Here is a 17,639-nt window from a genome sequence, read left to right as displayed (position 1 = left end):
CGGACAAGAAGGCCTGGCTCAGTCTCTGCTCTAATTCATCCCAAAAGTGTTCTGTCAGGTTGAGGTCAGGACTCTATTCAGGCAGTCAAGTTCCTCCATCCCAAACTCGCTCATCCATGTCTTTATGGTCCTTACTTTGTGCACTGGTGCGCAGTCATGGTGAAACAGGAAGGGACCACCCCCAAACTGTTCCCACAAAGTTGGAAGCATTAAATTGTCCAAAATGTATTGGTATACTGATGCCTTAAGAGTTCCCATCACTGGAACTAAGAAGGTCAAGCCCAACCCCTGAAGAACAACCCACAACATAATCCCCCTCCACTAAACTTTACACTTGGCATAATGCAGTCAGGCAAGTACCGTTCTCCTGGAACCGCCAAACCCAGACATGTCCATCGGATTGCCAGATAGAGAAGCATGATTCGTCACTCCAGAGAACATGACTCCACTGTTCTAGAGTCCAGTGGTGGCGTGCTTTACACCACTGCATCTGATGCTTTGCATTGCACTTGGATGCAGCTGCTTGGCCGTAGAAACTGTGTGCTTCAGCATGCACTGATCCCGCTGTCATTTTATGTGGCCTACCACTTCATGACTGAGTTGCTGCTGTTCCCAGTTTCTTCCACTTTGTTATAATACCACTAATACTTGAAAAAGTATTCATATCCCTTGAAGTTTTCCATATTTTGTCATGTTACAACCAAAAACGTAAATGTTTTTTATTGGGATTTTATGTGATAGACCAACACAAAGTGGCACATAATTGTGAAGTGGAAGGAAAATGATAAATGGTTTTCAAAATTGTTTACAAATATCTGAAAAGTGTGGCGTGCATTTGTATTCAGCACCCTTTACTCTGATACCCCTAACTAAAATCTAGTGGAACCAATTGCCTTCAGAAGTCATCTAATTAGTAAATAGAGTCCACCTGTGTGTAATTTAATCTCAGTATAAATACAGCTGTTCTGTGAAGCCCTCAGACATTTGTTAGAGAACATTAGTGAACAAACAGCATCATGAAGGCCAAGGAACACACCTGACAGGTCAGGGATAAAGTTGTGGAGACGTTTAAAGCAGAGTTAGGTCATAAAAAAAAATATCCCAAGTTTTAAACATCTCATGGAGCACTGTTCAATCCATCATCTTAAAATGGAAAGCGTATGGCAACAACTGCTCACCTACAAGACATGGCCATCCACCTAAACTGACAGGCTGGGCAAGGAGAGCATTAATCAGAGAAGCAGCCAAGAGGCCCATGGTAACTCAGGAGGAACTGCAGAGATCCACAGCTCAGGTGGGAGAATCTGTTCACAGGGCAACTATTAGTCATGCACTCCACAAATCTGGCCTTTATGGAAGAGTGGCAAGAAGAAAGCCGACGTTCAAAGAAAATCATAAAGAGAGCCATAAGAAGCCCCGTTTTGCAGTTTGCTAGAAGCCATGTGGGGGACACAGCAAGCATGTGGAAGAAGGTGCTCTGATGAGATGAGACCAAATTTGAACTTTTTGGCCTAAAAGCAAAACGCTATGTTTGGCAGAAAACTAAAACTGCACATCGCCCTAAACACACCATTCCCAACAGTTTGGTTCAAAGGTCATGATCAGAGTCAGAGTGTATCAGTGTGTTTTAGTTAGGATAAAAAAAGTGAAATGTGCATTGTTTCTTGGCCCTACTATGGATACAAACCTCAAATAACATTTGAGCAAAAGGAGAATTTGTCTTGGGTTGTTCTTTGATAGTGGGTCATGGTAATGGCAAGAAATAAAGCTAATTTAAAAAAAAAGATCTTTTTTTTTTTTTTCTTACTATTTTGGAACAGTTTTCCTTTTGATTAAAAAATAAACAGGTGATATCCACTGTCATTCATCGCCAAATGAAAGTTCAATGGAATACACTAAGTAGATATGTACAGTTTTTTTTATTAACACATACCAAAGTTGAAAAACTGGATTCAGATGTTAAGGTTTATGTTACCTTTTTTGTTATGAAGGGATGAAGCTTGTTGCCAGCTGGGACTTCTTTGTGCCCTGGCTCTTTAAATTTGCCTTCCAAGTCCTGACTTGAAACCTCAGATATGTAGCTGTCCTAACTTCTAGTTTGGCACAAACAAAAAAACACATTTATATGACTGGAAATAACAAACGGGAAAACCAAAATAAATCATGCTCAGAAATAATATATTTTCAGATTGTAAAATGGCTTTATAAAAACATAGGAATAATAGTTGTGATTGATGCATTTACTCAAGTAGCAGCAAAAAAAAGGGAGATTATAAAGTATCCACTTGTTCAGCATTACAAATATATTGACTAGCAAGTTCAGTATATAACCGACTATTATGCTCCTTTTTTTTTTTTCTTTTTTTTTTCTTTTTTTGTATTCTCTATGTATTTATCAATGTTTGCTGAAATGTAATGCAACTGCTTTCTTTTGCTACACTAGAGTGATAAAGGGCATGTTTACTGTGTATATTAAAATTTTAGGTATATTTGTTACAAGATGTGTTTCTTTGCGTGGAGGAAATTTGTGCAGACACAGCGGGAGACTAAACAGAAGTATCAGGTTGCAAAGTGCCATGGTAAGAATTCTACCAGTAAAAGGAGAAAATGCCTATCGGCTCAGTCCATGTATAACTAGTAAAGACAGTTACCTGCCAGGGTATAAAACAATAATGCTCAGCCTTCAGCCATGTTAGGCAGCTTACCTAGAGGTTACCCCAGTAACTCAGAAGAAAGACAGATTTGTTCAGAAGAGCTATAGACTTGTAAGTGTAAAGACTTGTAAAAATACTTTTAGTGAAAAAGGAACTTCACTTTAATTATTAAAAATTAAAATTCAGCAGCTACAAATACTGTAGCTGCTGATTTTCAAAAATCAGTAAATCAATACTTCCACAAGCCAGCGCTGTCTTCCTGCAGCCCATTGTTCTCAACACTGTTGGTCCCTGCTGCCACCATCTTGGGTTTAGGAGTCAGCTGTGACTTCCTAGTAGATCACAAATAGCTCCACACCGCCCATATGCAGGGAGACTGGTCCTGTAGCTTTCTGGGACCTGGAACATTAGAGGGTTGAAACAAGGAATTTAATACTTACAGGGGTGATTACAAAAGTAAACTTTTAATAACTTATGTAAAACCCTCTCCCAAAAGGAAAAAAAACTGTTGCTGTAGTTGTAAATTGTTAGCTGGTGTTCAGCTTTAATGTGTTGGCCAAGTCAATCTAAATCTGCTAATGCAGCTATCCTTCTCGCAATATTGACAATGCTGCTATCCAAAGGTGTTCCTATTGCTCCTGCACTGGAGCATTATTGGACATGAATGTGCTATTGGCCAGATTACCAGGTGGAAAAAAGCCTAAAAAAGGAAACTAATGCAGCCATCACTTGTAAGCATTGGTAATCTGCAACCAGGGGCGGACTGACCATTTGGAAACTCGGGCACTGCCCGAGGGCCCGGGGTCAGTAGGGGGCCCCATGAGATGCCCCTGGTACCTTTTTCATAGGCTTTTTTGAGTTTGGGCAAGGACACAGGGGCCCCATGATCCCCTATTGCCCGGGGGCCCCATGAGTTGTCAGTCCGCCGCTGTCTGCAACAGATAACAATTTTTTTGGTGAGTGGTCAGTACTACTGTACCACCAATGATTTCACCAGTGCTTTTAAAGGAGTAATCTCAGTACTTGTGATTTATGTAAATAAAATATTTGAATTGTTATGGAGCTGTAACTTTCCCATTTTGTTGTAAATTTCCTGCTCACAGCTCAAAAGCAGATCATATGTCAGGTATGGCATCACTGGATTATCTATGTGCATATCCGCAGAACCAAGCAACACATGCTCTCTGAAGCTCTGGAGTTCAGACAAAATGGAGACCTACAGTGAGTTGACAGTAACTGTAGACTACCTACTCTTTAGCATTCTACTATACAATCTGTGAGATTAATCATCCATATGTTTGTTCTTTTTACCAGCAATACTTGGCACATGTGGGTGGTCCAGTTCCATCGTAGACAAAGAATCCACGAAATGGAAATTCTGTCCTTAAAACACTGGGCTGTGAGCTTGCAAATGAGGGTATGTCAGACTATGCGAGTATAACCTCATTTAAAATCTTTTGTGTCTATATTTCTTACATTACTAGAATTGAAATGTTTGACGTGTTTGGCTCCAGGCACATGCATTTCTGTAACACCTTACCACTTTGTGGATAGCAAAACTGTATTAGAACCTTTTAATCCTTGTGGAGATATTGGCTACCTTTTTGTGTTTTGTAGAAATTGACCACATTATGATTTTCTCACTTCCCAGAAAACTATACAGTGGGGAGAGGTCAGATTACATGTCAATGTGAATGCAAAGGAAACTGCAGAGGCATGCTTTTTGTCAAAAGGGTTCAGGGGACTTACAGGTGAAACTCAAAAAATTAGAATATTGTGCAAACGTTCATTTATTTCAGTAATGCAACTTAAAAGGTGAAACTAATATATGAGACTCATTACATGCAAAGCAAGATAGTTCAAGCCGTGATTTATCATAATTGTGATGATTATGGCTTACAGCTCATGAAAACCCCAAATCCACAATCTCAGAAAATTTGAATATTACATGCAATCAATAAAACAAGGATTGTACATAGAACAATATCGGACCTCTAAAAAAAAGTATAAGCATGCATATGTACTCAGTACTTGGTTTGGGCCCCTTTTGCAGCAATTACTGCCTCAATGCGGCGTGGCATGGAAGCTATCAGCCTGTGGTACTGCTGAGGTGTTATGGAAGACCAGGATGCTTCAATAGCGGCCTTCAGCTCTTCTGCATTGTTCGGTCTCATGTCTCTCATCTTTCTCTTGGCAATGCCCCATAGATTCTCTATGGGGTGCAGGTCAGGCGAGCTTGCTGGCCAGTCAAGCACAGTAATCCCACGGTCATTGAACCAGGTTTTGGTGCTTTTGGCAGTGTGGGCAGGTGCCAAGTCCTGCTGGAAAATGAAGTCAGCATCCCCATAAAGCTCGTCTGCGGAAGGAAGCATGAAGTGCTCCAAAATCTCCTGGTAGACGGCTGTGTTGACCCTGGACTTAATGAAGCACAGTGGACCAACACCTGCAGATGACTTGGCTCCCCAAATCAACACAGACTGTGGAAACGTCACACTTGACTTCAAGCATCTTGCAGTGTGGGCCTCTCCATTCTTCCTCCATACTCTGGGTCCTTGGTTTCCAAATGAGAGGCAAAAGTTGCTCTCATCAGAAAAGAGGACTTTGGACCACTGAGCAACAGACCAGGTCTGTTTTTATTTAGCCCATGTAGGACGTTGTTTGTTGTTCAGGAGCGGCTTGACCAGAGGAATACGACATTTGAAGCCCATGTGCAGGATCCATCTGTGTGTGGTGGCTCTTGATGCAGTGACTCCAGCCTCAGTCCACTCCTTGTGAAAGTCCCCAACACTTTTGAATGGCCTTTTCCTGACAATCCTCTCCAGGCTGCAGTCATCCCTTCTGCTTTGTGCACCTTTCCCTTCCACATAACTTTCTATTAATGTGCTTTGACACAACACTTTGGGAACATCCAACTTCTTTTACCTTTTGAGGCTTTCCCTCCTTATAGAGGGTGTCAATGATGGTTTTCTGCACAACTGTCAGGTCAGCAGTCTTTCCCATGATTGTGGTTCCTACTGAACCAGTGTCAGGAATGGACTGGCCAGCAATGGTGGGACTCACCTGCCTTTTGATCTGCAGTACCAGGGCTGGCCAGCGGGTGCTCCCAGCAATCAGAGACTTAACTTTGCAGCCAGCTAACACCTGGAACGGATTATGCTGGGGTATTTAAGGGATGGCCAGACCCACAGACTCTGCCTTGGTGTGTGTTTGTCCTGGGCCCTGTATCTGTCCTGCATCCTGTTTCTGTTCCTTTGCTGACCCTCTGTACTACGCTGCTTGCTACCTGTCCTGATCCCTGGCTTGTGACCCTGACCGTCCCTCTGCCTGACCCTCTGTACTACACTGCTTGCTACCTGTTCTGATCCCTGGCTTGTGACCCTGACCATCCCTCTGCTTGACCCTCTGTACTACGCTGCTTGCTACCTGCTGAACCTGGCCTGTGACCCCGACCATTCTCCGCTTGCTCCCCCTGTACCTACCTGCCCAATTGATATTGACCCGGCCTGCCTGACGACGCTTGCTTGTATGTACTGTTCTCTGTGGGTGGTTGGTTTGGTTTGTTTGCACTGTATTATGTTTAGTATTGCACTGCGTTTATGTTTGTATTGTTAGTGTTAATAAAATATATTATCCCATATCTGAAGTCTGCGTTTCCCTGCTTCAGTCACACATCTCTGGTCATACCTGGGAGCCCTGACATTACACCAAGGCCAATCCTGACCAGAAGTGGCTGCACAGGGAAGCCATCTTGGTTTGTTGATGGGAAGGATGGATCTGGATGAGGTTGAGTATTTATCTCTGCTAGTGTTTGATGACAGGGAGTATGCTTATCAAACTCTGAAGGAGTATACCCGGGATGAACTGTTAGAATGTATACGGCTCGCTCATGTTCTAGTAGATCAGGGCACAGAGTTCTCTGAGGTGCAGCCTTTGATTGAGGTTTGTGCAGAGTTGGTTTCATCTGGTTCCCCCGAATGCAGGGATGAATTTTTGCCACCATTTAGTGCAGACCAGGTAGAGTCCCTGGTGTGGTTATTAGAGGATGATGTGGGTTACTTTCTGGAGCGTTATTCCACACGTTCACCACAGACACTAAGAGATTGTATAAACGCAGTGCAGTCATTGACCAGACAGGCTTTGTGTAAGCTCAGCTTTGTTCAACCCCTACTGCAGACATGGACAGACTTGTTGCACCCAGCCTCAGTCAGCTTACAAAAACCCAGTCCTGCTTCTAACTCTTCTCCTGTATTCCCAACAGCTCCTCCAGTTACAGCCCAGTATACTTGGCTATCTACCGCATGTCAGTACCCTGTTCCCACTCGCTGCACCTATCCTGCCTTTAACCCTGTAAAAAAGCCCTCTGTAGCAACTGCTCCCTCTCCTGTTCCATCCTCCAGTTCTTCTCTGTCTCCAGCTGCTCCATTCGTTTGCAGACCTGCGTTTACTTGCAGTGCTCCAGTAGTTAAAACCAGAAAAAAGCGAAAATTCTTTCCAACCAATACCATCCTGCCAGTATCCAAACCGGTGAGCCTGCCTTCCGTGGTTCAGCCTGAAGCCTCTACTCGGCCTGAAGCCTCTACTCGGCCTGAAGCCTCTACTCGGCCTGAATCCTCTACTCGGCCTGAATCCTCTACTCGGCCTGAATCCTCTACTCGGCCTGAATCCTCTACTCGGCCTGAAGCCTCTACTCGGCCTGAAGCCTCTACTCGGCCTGAATCCTCTACTCGGCCTGAATCCTCTACTCGGCCTGAATCCTCTACTCGGCCTGAAGCCTCTACTCGGCCTGATGCCTCTACTCGGCCTGATGCCTCTACTCGGCCTGATGCCTCTACTCGGCCTGATGCCTCTACTCGGCCTGATGCCTCTACTCGGCCTGATGCCTCTACTCGGCCTGATGCCTCTACTCGGCCTGATGCCTCTACTCGGCCTGATGCCTCTACTCGGCCTGATGCCTCTACTCGGCCTGAAGCCTCTACTCGGCCTGAAGCCTCTACTCGGCCTGAAGCCTCTACTCGGCCTGAAGCCTCTACTCGGCCTGAAGCCTCTACTCAGCCGGACGCCGGCATTCAGCCTGATGCCTCTACCCAGCATGATGAACTGATCCAGCCTGATGATCCTATTAGGCCAGTTGACTCGATGCCCGCTGTTGATCCAGATGATCCGGTGCTCGCTGTCGTGCCAATTGACTCAGAGCCCGCTGTCGTACCTGGTGACTCGGTGCCCACTGCCTTGCCAGATGACGCGGTGCCCGCTGGCGAGCCAAATGACCTGATGCCTGGTGACCCAGTGCCCGCTGTCATACCTGGTGACCCGATGCCCGCTGTCGAGCCAGACGATCCAATGCCTGGTGACCCGGTGCCCACTGCCTTGCCAGATGACGCGGTGCCCGCTGGCAAGCCAAATGACCTGATGCCTGGTGACCCAGTGCCCGCTGTCGAGCCAGACAATCCGGTACCTGATGACCCGGTGCCCACTGTCGTGCCTGTTGATTCGGAGCCCACTGCCTTGCCAGATGACGCGGTGCCCGCTGTTGAGCCAAATGACCTGATGCCTGGTGACCCGATGCCCGCTGTCCAGTCAGACGATTCAATGTCTGACCCAGTGCCCGCGGTCACTGCCTGCCGCCCCGCCCGGGGGCCCGATGCCTGCCGCCCCGCCCGGGGGCCCGATGCCTGCCGCCCCGCCCGGGGGCCCGATGCCTGCCGCCCCGCCCGGGGGCCCGATGCCTGCCGCCCCGCCCGGGGGCCCGATGCCTGCCGCCCCGCCCGGGGGCCCGGCGCCTGCCGCTTCGCCTGGTAATCCGATGTGCCTCTGCCCGGGGTCCAGCCCGGTGTGCCTCTGCCCGGGGTCCAGCCCGGTGTGCCTCTGCCCGGGGTCCAGCCCGGTGTGCCTCTGCCCGGGGTCCAGCCCGGTGTGCCTCTGCCCGGGGTCCAGCCCGGTGTGCCTCTGCCCGGGGTCCAGCCCGGTGTGCCTCTGCCCGGGGTCCAGCCCGGTGTGCCTCTGCCCGGGGTCCAGCCCGGTGTGCCTCTGCCCGGAGTCCTGCCCGGTGTGCCTCTGCCCGATGTGCCTCTGCCCGGAGTCCAGCCCGGTGTGCCTCTGCCCGGTTTCCAGCCCGGTGTGCCTCTGCCCGATGTGCCTCTGCCCGGAGTCCAGCCCGGTGTGCCTCTGCCCGGAGTCCAGCCCGGTGTGCCTCTGCCCGGAGTCCAGCCCGGTGTGCCTCTGCCCGGAGTCCAGCCCGGTGTGCCTCTGCCCGGAGTCCAGCCCGGTGTGCCTCTGCCCGGAGTCCAGCCCGGTGTGCCTCTGCCCGGAGTCCAGCCCGGTGTGCCTCTGCCCGGAGTCCAGCCCGGTGTGCCTCTGCCCGGAGTCCAGCCCGGTGTGCCTCTGCCCGGAGTCCAGCCCGGTGTGCCTCTGCCCGGAGTCCAGCCCGGTGTGCCTCTGCCCGGAGTCCAGCCCGGTGTGCCTCTGCCCGGAGTCCAGCCCGGTGTGCCTCTGCCCGGAGTCCAGCCCGGTGTGCCTCTGCCCGGAGTCCAGCCCGGTGTGCCTCTGCCCGGAGTCCAGCCCGGTGTGCCTCTGCCCGGAGTCCAGCCCGGTGTGCCTCTGCCCGGAGTCCAGCCCGGTGTGCCTCTGCCCGGAGTCCAGCCCGGTGTGCCTCTGCCCGGAGTCCAGCCCGGTGTGCCTCTGCCCGGAGTCCAGCCCGGTGTGCCTCTGCCCGGAGTCCAGCCCGGTGTGCCTCTGCCCGGAGTCCAGCCCGGTGTGCCTCTGCCCGGAGTCCAGCCCGGTGTGCCTCTGCCCGGAGTCCAGCCCGGTGTGCCTCTGCCCGGAGTCCAGCCCGGTGTGCCTCTGCCCGGAGTCCAGCCCGGTGTGCCTCTGCCCGGAGTCCAGCCCGGTGTGCCTCTGCCCGGAGTCCAGCCCGGTGTGCCTCTGCCCGGAGTCCAGCCCGGTGTGCCTCTGCCCGGAGTCCAGCCCGGTGTGCCTCTGCCCGGAGTCCAGCCCGGTGTGCCTCTGCCCGGAGTCCAGCCCGGTGTGCCTCTGCCCGGAGTCCAGCCCGGTGTGCCTCTGCCCGGAGTCCAGCCCGGTGTGCCTCTGCCCGGAGTCCAGCCCGGTGTGCCTCTGCCCGGTGTACCAGTCTTTGATATCCCGCCAGTTACCAGACCCGGGCGGTGGAACATTTTTCCCAGCTAGGACTGTTTGGAGCGTCCTGAGGCCGCTCCTTGAGGGGGGGGTACTGTCAGGAATGGACTGGCCAGCAATGGTGGGACTCACCTGCCTTTTGATCTGCAGTACCAGGGCTGGCCAGCGGGTGCTCCCAGCAATCAGAGACTTAACTTTGCAGCCAGCTAACACCTGGAACTGATTATGCTGGGGTATTTAAGGGATGGCCAGACCCACAGACTCTGCCTTGGTGTGTGTTTGTCCTGGGCCCTGTATCTGTCCTGCATCCTGTTTCTGTTCCTTTGCTGACCCTCTGTACTACGCTGCTTGCTACCTGTCCTGATCCCTGGCTTGTGACCCTGACCATCCCTCTGCCTGACCCTCTGTACTACGCTGCTTGCTACCTGTTCTGATCCCTGGCTTGTGACCCTGACCATCCCTCTGCTTGACCCTCTGTACTACGCTGCTTGCTACCTGCTGAACCTGACCTGTGACCCCGACCATTCTCCGCTTGCTCCCCCTGTACCTACCTGCCCAATTGATATTGACCCGGCCTGCCTGACGACGCTTGCTTGTATGTACTGTTATCTGTGGGTGGTTGGTTTGGTTTGTTTGCACTGTATTATGTTTAGTATTGCACTGCGTTTATGTTTGTATTGTTAGTGTTAATAAATTATATTGTTTATCCCATATCTGAAGTCTGCGTTTCCCTGCGTCAGTCACACATCTCTGGTCATACCTGGGAGCCCTGACAACCAGACTGAGAGACCATTTAAAGGCTCAGGAACCCTTTGCAGGTGTTACGGCTTAATTAGCTGATTAGTGTGGGACACTTTGAGCCGAGAATATTGCACATTTTCACAATATTCTAATTTTCTGAGATTGTGGATTTGGGGTTTTCATGAGCTGTAAGCCATAATCATCACAATTAGGACAAATTGTGGCTTGAACTATCTTGATTTGCATGTAATGAGTCTATCTCATATATTAGTTTCACCTTTTAAGTTGCATTACTGAAATAAATGAACTTTTGCACGATATTCAAATTTTTCGAGTTTCACCTGTACAGTACATCAAGGTAAAGCCAGTAAAGCAGTGGTTCTACCTTAACTGACACATAATCTTACCTTTTGACAGAAAAAAGGTCACTACTGCTACTTTCTACACAGGACTGTACCTTCTCAAGTGCTCTCAACTTTTAAAGCCTAATTCCAGGTAAAACTGTGTCCCTTCACAGCCTTTCCCAGTAAAGGTGCCCACGGGCATATAGGTAAGATGAGATTTCTCCAGGACACAGACCACAATACAACACTTACTTTTTAATAATCTAAAGAAGCGGTAGAACCTTATACTCAGGCATAACCTCCCCTTCTTTATCTATTTTGAATTATGAGATATAATGCTTCTATAATTCTTTTAAGAGCCATATATCCACAAACCAACAGGCCGTTTTGAGCTCCTCAGCTCAGGCCCACTTTTTTCTCTTTTTCTTAACAGGCAAAATATTGGGTACTGTACGAGAGCTTGGCCCTGTTACTACATATGAGATTTTGTTTTGGTCCTTTTCTGCTCAATTGGTCCCAGATGGGGACATATTTGTGTAAGCGAGTAGGAATTAGAACTGAGCTTTATGAATATTATGTTTCATACGGCAGTATGTTGACTGTCTGAATCCCTCTTTGGATGATTTGAGCTTATCTTTTCTAGGTACTTTGTACAATTATACATTTTTAATACCAGACAGCAATGTTGTCTTTTTTTTTTTTTTTTTCTTTTCTTTTTTGTGCAAAACAATAAAAACGATTGAAATAGAAGGGGTAAAACCTATGGCCCTTCCCCAGTCTCACGCTCTAAAAAAGTGTGTAAGCTGCAGCTAAGCTTTACAGCCAAATTCCATGCAGGTATAAAAACCCTAAGCAACACAGTATTTATTATTATTTACTACTACTATTATTATTCCACTTTTACACGCAATCAATACACTTATTCTGAAAGAAAGACCGAGGACAATGTACAAGCTACAGGCCAATCTCTCTACTTAACCTAGACCTAATTTTTTTTTTTTTTTTTTTCCTCAAAATGTTGCCTATTGGGTTAATTATACACCTACAAAACTACACAAGACTATCCACCAGACCGAGTAGGTTGATTCCAAATAAGGAAGCAAAAGACAACATGACTTTGGCTCTAAACTCTATACCAGTAGTCGTCAACTTGTGAGTTAAAGGGGGCCTCAATTGCGGACATCACCAAATGACCTCACATAATGTTCATTATATGTATTGCTTGAGAGGATTGTCAGAAACTGGAAGGACAATAGGGTAGGTTCCCAAATTTCTCAGTCAGGTAGGGAGAACCCCGTACAAAGTTTACCCTGCAATGGCTCCCCAAAGGGTCAGATTAGCTCTGAATCCCTACCCTTATCTGGTATTTGCACGATTCAGGGGCACAGTCCTCCACTTCCTTAGGTTAAGGGGAAGAATTTTCTGCAGCCATATTTGGTCTGCATGATCCGCTGTCATGCTAGGAATGCCTGGGACACAAATGTGTTTGCTCTACTTCCCCTTTTCTCCTTTTGAGGCAGGTTCAGGCTTCAGAGGGAGAGGTGGAAGCTGTTGAGGATCAGGAATCCTCTGTCGATGAGTCCTCCCAGGAGAGGTCTCGGGATCCAAGACTGTCTCACATAGACCACAGTGGACCTCCTAACAGAAGGGGTGCACACCTTAAGTTAAGGTTGCCATAATCCTCTTCCCCTAAAGTCACTGGTTTTGGGTTCTGGCAGCCTGCAGAGAATACCAAACCTTTTTACAGTGCATCCTCACTTGTAAGAAGTGATGTATGGTGATTGGGCTCACTCAGAGAAGGTGTTTTTACCACCAAACATTTTGCTAACCAATACCCCATGGAGGAGGAATTCTGCAAGAAATGGGGCTCTCCATCACTGAGCTGGCTATTTCCTACTTAAACATAACCCTGACAGTCCTGGTGGATGAGGACCCAGTCTTTAACTGCTTTCCCGCTGCCCTATAGCAGATATACTGCTACAGAGAGGCAGGAGTGCGCAAAATCACATGTATGTGTCTATACATATGTGATTTTTGAATTTCCTGGTAGGGGGCGCACACTCCCTACCCGCGCCGCTATTCGCAGCCACAGCTGTCAATCACCGTGTCTTGGCCAGTGATTACTCGCTGGCACCCGGTGATCGCGGAGCATTACCGACAGAGGGAGAGAATTGTAAGTAAACAAAGCAGTGTGCTTACAGTTGAAAGCGCACACACACACAGCTCACAGTAAAACACACAGTTAATCTTTTGATTGCCCCACATGTTAAACCCTTCCTGCCTAGTGCCATTAGTCCAGTGTCAGTGCATTTTATTGCCACTGATCACTGTATTACTGTCACTGGGGATGTCAGTGACACCAAGTCAGTTCCTCCCAGTGTCAGAATGCCCACAACAGTCCCGCTATAAGTCGCTGATCGCTGCCATTACTAGTAAAACAAAAAATCAAAAAAGAATCCAAGTATATATACCGCCATTTGTAAACGCTATAACTTTCACATAAACCATTTAATTTACATGTATTGGGATTTCTTTTTAGCAAAGACATGTAGCGGAATACATTTTGGCCTAAATTTATGATAAAATTTGATTTTTTTAAAAAAAAAATTTCACTGGATATGTTTAATAGCAAAAAGTCAAATATATTTTTTTTTTCTCAAAATTGTTGGCTTTTTTTTTTATAGCGAAACAAATTAGCTCTATTCGTGGGGAAGAAAGGACTTAAATTTCATTTGGGTGCAGCGTGGCATGACCGCACAATTGTCAGTTAAAGTAACTTGGCGCCGTAACGCAAAAAATGGCCTGATCAGAAAGGGGGTGTGGGGGTAAATCATCTGGAGGGCAAGTGGTTAAAGATGACAAGGACAGAGGTTAGAGGTGCTCTTTAGTAAGAGAACTTGCCAAGCCCTCAAAAGCTGAATGAAGTGTATTCTCCATTCCAAAGATTTGGACCCCAAGAATCCTGCCATCGTGGAAAACTTTCTGAGGACCTTGTCTTTCTCGTTGAATGCCTTGAAAGAAACTCCATAAGGCAGCTTTCTTGGGTAGGCACTATGCCTGACTTCATGGAAAGGATCCTATGGCTCAAGTGTTGGTTAACAGAACTTCTAAGCAAAAAACAAATCAAGAGAATACAATCTATGGGTGCCTTCATCCAGAAGGTGACTTTGGGGAAAAGCACACTTTCACCCATTAAGAAGGAAAAAGAGGTAGATCAGAAGAGTTCCTTTCTTAAAGTGGTATTAAGCCCAAAACCAAAAATGTATTGTATTGCAGTTTACCATTCCTTAAATGTGGTGGCTGAAATAGTTTTCTTGTTTTAGACTTATTTGTTTTATTTTTGCCTTGTGATCCAGCCAGTAAGTCTGTTATTTTTCAAGTCTGTGTCATTCCTGTTGCTTTCTTTCCTCTTCAGCAAAAGTAAATCTTAAAGCTGTCAGCTGATTAGCTTCTAATGGCTCTGATTTTAGGCACAGTGCTGATAATAGAGAGCAATGGATCACGTATAGAGAAGGGGGAGACTGTGCATTACTGAATTTTAAACTGTATAAGCACTATTGCTATACCTGCAAAAGGGACCAGTGACCTATCCGGGCCTAATTTTCTGCTTAAAGTTCCACTTTAAGCAGCCAGCATTTGCTGTAAGCAGAAGCCTAAATCCCAATAACATTAGAAAAACTGGACTCCCAGGTTCCCCAGTTCCAGAGAAAATCCTATTCGCAGTGAAGGGGTGCCCCCAGGTGCATGAATGGAGGGCGGCATCTTTTGGCCTTCATATCCACTTAGCCTCAGCAAGTCTCAAATGTCTGCATCTGTGATGTGGTGTCCTAAGTGTACAAGCTGAAGTTTCACTGCTGTCCCCCACCATGGTTTATGCTCTCAAGGGTATCTTTGGATCCACAAAAAGAATAGTTGCTGGAGGAGAGGTCTCACAGATTCTATTCCAATGTGTTCAGGGTTTCTAAGCCAAACCGGTATGATCTGCCTATTCTGGACCTCAAGAATTTCAGCAAGTTCCTGAAAGTACAAACATTCAGTATTGAGTCCACCCAGTAGGTAATTGCTTCAGTTCATCAAGGGGTCTTTCTGTCATCAGTGGTTATCAAGGATGCTAACCTTCACATCCTGATTTTTCCAGCCTCACTGATGGTTTCTGCGATTTGCAGTGGAAGATCACCACTTTCAATTGGCTGACCTACTTCTCTTTCGGCAATCAGCTCAAAAACTGACATCAAATGTTCAGCAGTCCTGAAGAAGTTTGGATAGGTACTAAACTTTCTGAAATTGCCTTTGGGTCCACCACAATCTCTAGTTTCCGCAGGGGAAATGCCTGTCTTTCAAGCCCAGGTGGAGTCCCTGAGATGTTCAGAAACTCCCTTGATTTAGACCAGCATGAAGGTGGTTGGGAAAAAGGCTGTTGGTACAGGACAAATATCAGGAGCCCTTGAATCTGCCAATTCATCTGACTTCCAGAACCGAGGCAACTCTGAAATGGCGAGTATCCGCATAAATGCTGGAAACTGGAAAATCCTTTTTTCCTATGAATTGGAAAGTCTTGATGAAGGATGCCAGCCTGTCAGGGTGGGAGGTTGTTCTGCAGAACCTTTCAGTTCAGGAAACGTGGCCTTTAGAGGCGCAGAAGCTGTTGATCAACATCCTGGAGTAATTCAGCTGGCTCTACACTGGTTTTTCTTCTACCTCTATAGCCTGGCCACCACAATGCTGTGGCATAAATCAACCATCAAGGAGGAACAACATTGCACAGATTTGCTGTTGCAGGGTCCGGTTTTTCAGTTGCTGGCTTTGATGGCATGGCTGTTAAACCCCAAGTCCAGAAGAATATGGGAGTTTCGGACTCTTTAATCACTACCCTAATCAAGGCTAGAAAGTCAAACTTCAGGAAGGTGTACCATTATACACGGCTTATTTATAAAATTAATTTCTGATGTATGTTGTGGGCTCATATTGGCCTTTCTGTTGTCCTGGTGTGCAGACCTATCTGGCTTTAATTTCCATCAGGGAACAGGTCTGGGCCTTGTCAATCCTGTCCCACTTCTTGATTAAAGCCTTGCTGCAGGGTGTCACCTAGGTTGTACAGCCTGCATGGCCTCCCTGTCTCCATAGAACCTTGGTCTGGTCTGTTCTGCAGTGTTCTCCCTTTGAACATCTCTGAGAGATTACCTTGTCACTCCTTGTTGCTGGCTTTGTTGTTCATCCTTTATGTTCAGTGCTTTGGAATATCCTAAGTAGTAATGCATATTGACTTCTCTGTCCTGCAATGTCTGATTTAAGAAATTAGAATTTTTGGTTTACTTATAAAATCCTTTTTTTGAAGTACATCACAGGACACAGAGATAGTATGAAATAACAGCTTTGTAGATGTTTGCTTCCCGTACTGTCAACAGGGTTCATTTTATACCATGGCCTCTCAAAAGGTAACATCTTCCATGCTTTGGTGACATATGACCCATGATTTTAAAGTTGAAATATCAAGCTCAAAGTCAGTGAGATAAGGGAGGGAATATAAATCTTCCATAAGTAATCCTGCATGTTTATAATTTTCAAGTGAATGTTCCATCATACCAGCAAGTAAAGGGTGCATGTTTTTTTTGGTTTTTTTTTTTTTTTTTTTTTGTTTTGTTTTTCCATTTATGGCATTTAAGTTATATGCAGAATCTACTTTATGTAACATTTATGTGCACTTTTGTCTTGGTCTCCTCATTTATTTGTGTCTTCATGTTTGAAGGTTTGGCTACAGTGGAGAGAATTATACCTTTACACTCAAGAGGAAAAACATAAGGAGCAAAAGGCATTGAAGCACTTTCGGTGCTGCAAATTGAAGACCTCCATAAGATCCTGGCTTCTTTACATGTATTATCGTAGACAAAAGAAGCAGCAGAATAGTAAGAGCAATTTTGAAAAAAGAAATGTATAATTGTATTCTGAACATGTGTTACAGTTTATTTTTTTTTTTTTATTCCAACTTCGTTATGGGAGCTAAAAAAGCACCAGTCTGTCATCTAAAACCTGCCACTTATGTAAGAATATTTGTGTCTTTTACAGTATTGGCTGTGCATTTTTATCATGAGAATCTGATACAGCAATATTTCTCAGTCTGGGTCCACATCTTTGATGAAGTGAAAAAGATGCAGGCTGTCAAAGAACACTGTGATTTCCTGGCCCGTCGATGTGTTCTTAGAAGAGCTTTTACTCACTGGAAGCATTGTATCCTTTTATGTCTTCAGAAATTGCATACATGTGTTAATTGATATTAGCCTACAACATATGATTTCTTTCTTCATTGCTCTCAAGAAAACAAAAAAATGTAGACTAAGGGTCCAGGCACACTGGCTTACAAAAATGCCAGTGCTCTTAGCAGAAAAAAAATCAATAGTTTTTATTTTTGTTGTTTGTTTTTGTTTTTTTTTTCTGCCAGAAAACCGCTCTCAAGAACATAAAACAGAAGGGTTTTTTTTCTGCCTCTAAGCACTGGGCTTAAAATATGCCTCCATACGACCTAATATGCATGGACACATAGGGTAACATTAGTTGCTTATACAGGCAAAATGCAAAACACCTAGTAGCGTTTTTTTTTTTTTTTAAGCCATTGTGTATGGACCCTTAAAGGTACACTCCAGTTAATACCGAAAACAAAGCCTTGAGATGCAGGCAAGGAGCTGAGCCTACTTGCTTAGTACTTTAGTTTTTTTTTATCCATATCAAGCCACTTCGGTTCATTTCTTTGATAATCAGGTGATATCAAAACACA

The 17,639-nt window shown here is 46.3% G+C and overlaps 1 protein-coding gene across 1 annotated transcript in view; it reads left to right on the top strand.

The window, feature by feature from the left end:
• The window catches only part of SFI1 (SFI1 centrin binding protein), a 65,339-nt gene that overhangs the window by 16,263 nt on the left and 31,437 nt on the right, over positions 1-17,639 (top strand). The window contains exons 5-9 of the mRNA XM_089653256.1: positions 2,485-2,579; positions 3,758-3,875; positions 3,969-4,071; positions 16,617-16,773; positions 16,934-17,095. Coding sequence (XP_089509382.1) covers positions 2,485-2,579; positions 3,758-3,875; positions 3,969-4,071; positions 16,617-16,773; positions 16,934-17,095 — 635 coding nt within the window. The remainder of the gene's footprint in view (positions 1-2,484; positions 2,580-3,757; positions 3,876-3,968; positions 4,072-16,616; positions 16,774-16,933; positions 17,096-17,639) is intronic.

The sequence above is a fragment of the Staurois parvus genome, unplaced genomic scaffold (genome assembly GCF_062004578.1).
Source record: "Staurois parvus isolate SC_StPar_1 unplaced genomic scaffold, SC_StPar_1.0 ptg000704l, whole genome shotgun sequence".
Taxonomy (NCBI): Eukaryota; Metazoa; Chordata; class Amphibia; order Anura; family Ranidae; genus Staurois; species Staurois parvus.
This window is presented reverse-complemented; position numbering and strand designations above follow the sequence as displayed.